The 5,011-nt window shown below is 35.7% G+C and overlaps 1 protein-coding gene across 1 annotated transcript; it reads right to left on the bottom strand.

Annotated features, from left to right (window-relative positions):
• Positions 1 to 588: 588 nt before the first annotated feature.
• On the bottom strand, positions 589 to 1,827 carry phlda2 (pleckstrin homology-like domain, family A, member 2). The gene is made up of 2 exons (XM_056252047.1): positions 1,231 to 1,827; positions 589 to 907 (listed from the first exon to the last, which is right to left on the bottom strand). Exon 1 carries the CDS (start codon positions 1,779 to 1,781, stop codon positions 1,257 to 1,259), a length of 525 nt encoding a protein of 174 aa, XP_056108022.1. The 5' UTR covers positions 1,782 to 1,827; the 3' UTR covers positions 589 to 907; positions 1,231 to 1,256.
• Between the last annotated feature and the right edge of the window lie 3,184 nt (positions 1,828 to 5,011).

Raw genomic sequence — 5,011 nt, 5'->3', positions numbered from 1 at the left:
TACAAATACTACTAGTTTAGGTCCATTGAATAATATTAACTGATATAACTTTTGATTTTAGCAATGTAGTAAATCTTGAAATTGAGACAGCAACACAGTGTCGGCCCAGATCCGGTACATGTGGATTCAACGCGTACCAGATGTGGGCCGGATCTGGGTTGTCTGGGATATTAACTCAGATTACTAAATGGAGTCCCACTTTATATTAAGAATCTTTAACTAGAAGTAACATTAAACAAGGGTGGAATTACTAAATTTATTATACTCAAATCAACTCAATTTAATCGAGCTGAGGTACTAAATACAAGTAAGTACATTCAACTAGATGTGTATCAAATGATTAATTTAAATGTTAGTACACAGTACACATAGTTCTAACATTTACATTAATCAATATATACAGTGCTTATTATGTACATGCATGTTTTTACATTGTACTTATTTTTTGAAGTATAATAAAAACACAGAATTTAAATTGTGACCATAATTCTTTACTGTATAACTAATACCAAAGAACCTTATTGTAAAGTGTTACCCTTTTTTTTTACGGAACTATTTTAATATAAATAATGAAGTCCAAATACAAACTCAGTTTTATGCAAATTTATTTAAATAAATACATCATGAAATAACTTAATACAACATTGGTATTCGCAGCGTTCCTTTGGAAAAATAAATAAGATGCATTTACACGTAGGCTACATATCCAGAGCCTTATCGAGGCGGTTAAGAAAGTCCAAGGATTCAGTCTTGAGTGTTTTTTGAGGGTTTTGCTTGTTGAAATCATTGCAGGTTTATTCTTCCGAAGACCTTCACAGACCAGCTCAACCACAGTCCTTATTCTGAGCACATGGGCTCCTTTCAGACATGCTTTGGTCCAAACTTCAAGATTCAGTTCGCTGTATCTCTAAACGAAACAAAGGGGAGAATGAGTTTTCCTAAATACTGTATAGCATTACTGAACTAGAAAGCCTACTCAACTATAGACTACTGATTATGTCAAACAATTGAAAAATAAAAGTTCTTTATTGGCATTATGAAGCAACTTTAACCTCCATTGAATCTTTCCATTCCAGAAAAGGTTCTGTAGAATGGAATAAGGTTCTTTAGATACGAACAAAAGTGCTATTTTAAGAACTGTTGACTGGAAGGTTCTGGAAGGTTTCATTGCTGCGAAAAACCAATTTTGGAACCTTTATTTTTAAGACAAATACATCATTTCTTTCTCACCGTGTGTGTGTTGGATTGGTCGCATCTCACGGTGCTCTAGCCTCGCATCTCTCTTGCTGTCCCAGAGAAGGGTTCTCCGATTCCTGTCGTGTTTTAAAGTCCTGAATGGCTTTTCTGTTCTGAAAGTCAATCAGAGCCATTGTGATCACGGCATTCCAGCAGTTCTCCTCGCCCGAGCACCTAAAGTCAATCTCCTTATTGTCTGTGGTAACGATCGTGAAGTAGACGAACTTCCCAGTGCGCTCCACACAGTCCACCTTCTTAATGGACTGCAGCTTGAGCTCTTTGCTCCTGTTCTTCTTCTGGTTATCGGTGTAGATGTTCAGGCTGTCCGTGGTGAGAACGCACGTCTTCCTCTTCCAGAACTGGAGGAGATTATCGCTCCTCTTTTCCAGCTCTCCTTCCTTCAGGACGTGGGAGATATCAGAGCCCGTCATGTCGGTGGCGTTTTGAGTGAGCTTCGGGTTTTGGACGAAAAGACAAGAATACGAATGTCCAAGAGCTTCGTATAATCTCCGCTGAAGTCTCCGGCCGACTGTGTGCTTCTTCATGCGTGCGTAAGATCCAGACAGACTCGAGTAGGTTTGAGGAGGAGAACGGGACCTTTTTTAAGCCTCCGCAGCCCGGCCCACATGACGTCACGTCAACTGTTGCTCGAGTATCAATGAAAGCGCGTGGGCGACAGCGAACTCGACGTGTCAGAACTCAACGAGACCATTAAAACCACATCTGTAGAAGCGGAATCAAACTGTTAATCAAAAACGTCAATATTTTTTTTAAATATTATAATAAACAATTATATTCGAATAAATAATGAATCAAGAATAATGAATTTATATGGTAATTATTTACAATATTATAATGAATATATATTTTTTTATTTTACTTTATTTTATCATTTTATTTTTATTTTTTATTTTTGTAAAGCCAACAAGTGTCCAGCATAGGCTACTATACATTATAGGAACTCCTGCAGTCCTAATTACTGTAAAAAGTATCCCAGGATGCACCTCGTGAAATTGGTCCAGACTGCAGAGATAGAATTTAAACAAAGAAGTCAAATATAAGAAATTTTATATATATTGTAATAAAATATATGTAGGCCTATATATTATATTCCACTATTCGCTTCACTTGTGATTGGTCATAATGTTTTGGATCATCCGTGTATATAGGCCTATATAAATATGCTTTAAGAATAAGAGAAAATTACCTCTAAAATTATTATAAAAAATAAAAACTTCTGGCAAATACATGTAAAATAAATCATTTTACTATACATAATTCCCATAATTCCATTTTTTGTTATTTCAGTTTTATAAAATAGTAGAGTCTTTTAGTATAATCATAACTACAGATAACAGAGTTGAGAAGATAGATAGATAGATAGATAGATAGATAGATAGATAGATAGATAGATAGATAGATAGATAGATAGATAGATAGATAGATAGATAGATAGATAGATAGATAGATAGATAGATAGATTATGTTAGCTGTTTATGGGTGAAGGCCTTCTGTTTATTGCATATCATGCATGGTTATAAATATGGATAATATGAACATAGTTTGTATAATAAGGGTTTTATTAAGGATGGGTGTGATGCATATATGACATTTTACAACTATTCCTCAAATAAACCAGAGTTGAGTAACTTATTAATGAAGTGATATAAAGTGTGACTCTTCATTTTGATGAAGTGTGTTTATGGATATTAAGTCATTTCCGCTACATTTCGTCTTAGAAAACAGCAGTTCCAAAATCCAACCTGGAGTAACAGACTGACAGTGCTATCAGACGCGCTTTGATGAAACATCTTACCCTCTCCTTTCATTTACTCCAAGTGGGATGTTTTATGGAAACGGCCAGGGTGTGTGTGTGTGTGTGAAGAGTCATCAAGGAGAGCAGTAAAGTGAGGGCATGTCTGCCGGATGACTCACACTGATAACAGAGGGAGGAGTCCTGCCTAACAAGGAGTTCTGGGATTTTACACACCCCATTCCAGCTCTGTCCATAGGTCGCTTTCGGATCTGATCATAGCCATATATTCTAGTGTGATCCATTATAACAAGATCAGAGGAAAACCCGCGGCTAGCGTCTGCTTTTTTTTTTTCTGGTTCATTGTCTAACCTCATATCCAAGAAAGGCATTTTGTCCTCTAGAACCCAATATGGTTTCCAGTGGGTGGGTGTTGATTCCAGGCAGTGACCTCATTATCTGTGGGAAGTCATATCAAGGTTTTGGGACATAAGTGGGATGATGGTTTGGATCTGAGAAAGGAAGTTTAGACTGGTTCAGAAGAAGAAACACATTTCACCTCGTTGATTGATTTACAGAGAACTGAAAGAGGTTGTTGCCTCATAGACTGAATGATTTGTGTTTTAATCCGGTTTAGCCAATCAAGTCTGTTCAAGTTCATGGCTGTCCGGTTTATGAATAACCACAATGATGTGATTCATACTGTAATCAGTCTCCACCTTCACTTCACAAAAGCTTCTTAAGTTTAATAAATCAAGCCACTGTTGAATAAGTATGTCACTGTGTATAGTGTAAAAAATAATCTAGTGTAACCCTAGAATGCATAAAGGGGGTCAAATTGACCCGTATTCATTTCCTATGGAATTCTGACTCAACAGTATTTTTGGATACATTTCAATATTTATATATATATATATATATATATATATATATATATATATATATTAACTCAAAGATTTTGTGAAATTTTTTTTGTTGTTGCTCTGAGCCAAGAATTTGTCTTAGACACAATGTGCATAGGTGAAAAGCAGCCGTGATTCTGAAGTTCACATTCCAATGGACTCTTTACTACAGTATGGTAGAGGAGTCGTGAATGGCAGGGGAATTAGCTCAATGCTAACATGCTGGCGGATGTAGAACTGCATTCATACACACATTCATGCTTGATAATATTCATACTATACGCATGCATAATATTCAGCAATATTATTGATCTGACTTTACTGACGCTGTATGAGGATTGAATGAGTTGGACAATGGCCATCATTTGCAGAACTGCTTTATAGATGAAATGAACTAATTTAATAATTGATAATCTTTATAATGAAACTGAATCAACACTGAACTGACTTCAACAGCCGGAATGCATCATTTTCCTGTTATCATTGTAAAGCTGCCTTGAACAATCTGTATTGTATAAAGCACTATGAAGTTGACTTTAAGTTGTAATACATTTTTTCATCAAAGGTGTAAATCTGATGTGAAATGTCTCTGTCTGAAAAGATCATGTTCACATGCTCTGTGGGAGAAATGTGGGAACTGAAGTTCAAACTTGAATAATTGTAAATATTTAAATAATTTAATATTCAGTGAAATATAATTTTTTAAAGTTTTACAATTCCATTCACGAGCAGCCCTGACTGAAAAAGCTGTTTCACCAAGTGCACTCTTCCTCAACGGGACAATACAGTCACCTCTTGCTGCACTCCTTGTAGATCTGTAAGCATCTGGTGCTGTGTTTACAAACTGGCGCAATACAGGAGGAACCAGTCCATGTACAATTTTGTATATAAGACAGAGATCTGTATATGTAATCAAGTTTTCGAAATTTGAAAGATTATATTTTTTTTAAACATGACAATGATGGTAGTAAATAGATTTCCTATCAAGTACTTTAAGAGTTTTTTATATATATATTTAGGGAGAGTAGGGGTTTGAGAGAAGTGTTACTAGCTTGTGACCAGGTTGTCAAACAATAAGTGATATAGGATCAAATCATTGAGTGCATGAACATCATAGCGG

The sequence above is a fragment of the Rhinichthys klamathensis genome, unplaced genomic scaffold (assembly GCF_029890125.1).
Source record: "Rhinichthys klamathensis goyatoka isolate OS25496 unplaced genomic scaffold, OSU_Roscu_1.1 h1tg000092l_1, whole genome shotgun sequence".
In the NCBI taxonomy this organism is placed as follows: Eukaryota; Metazoa; Chordata; class Actinopteri; order Cypriniformes; family Leuciscidae; genus Rhinichthys; species Rhinichthys klamathensis.
The sequence above is the reverse complement of the archived record's forward strand: the minus strand, read 5'-3'. Positions and strand labels throughout refer to the sequence as shown.

Coding starts and splice junctions, on each gene's coding strand:
- phlda2 (XM_056252047.1), bottom strand. CDS start 1,781: ATGAAGAAGCACACAGTCGGCCGGAGACTTCAGCGGAGATTATACGAA.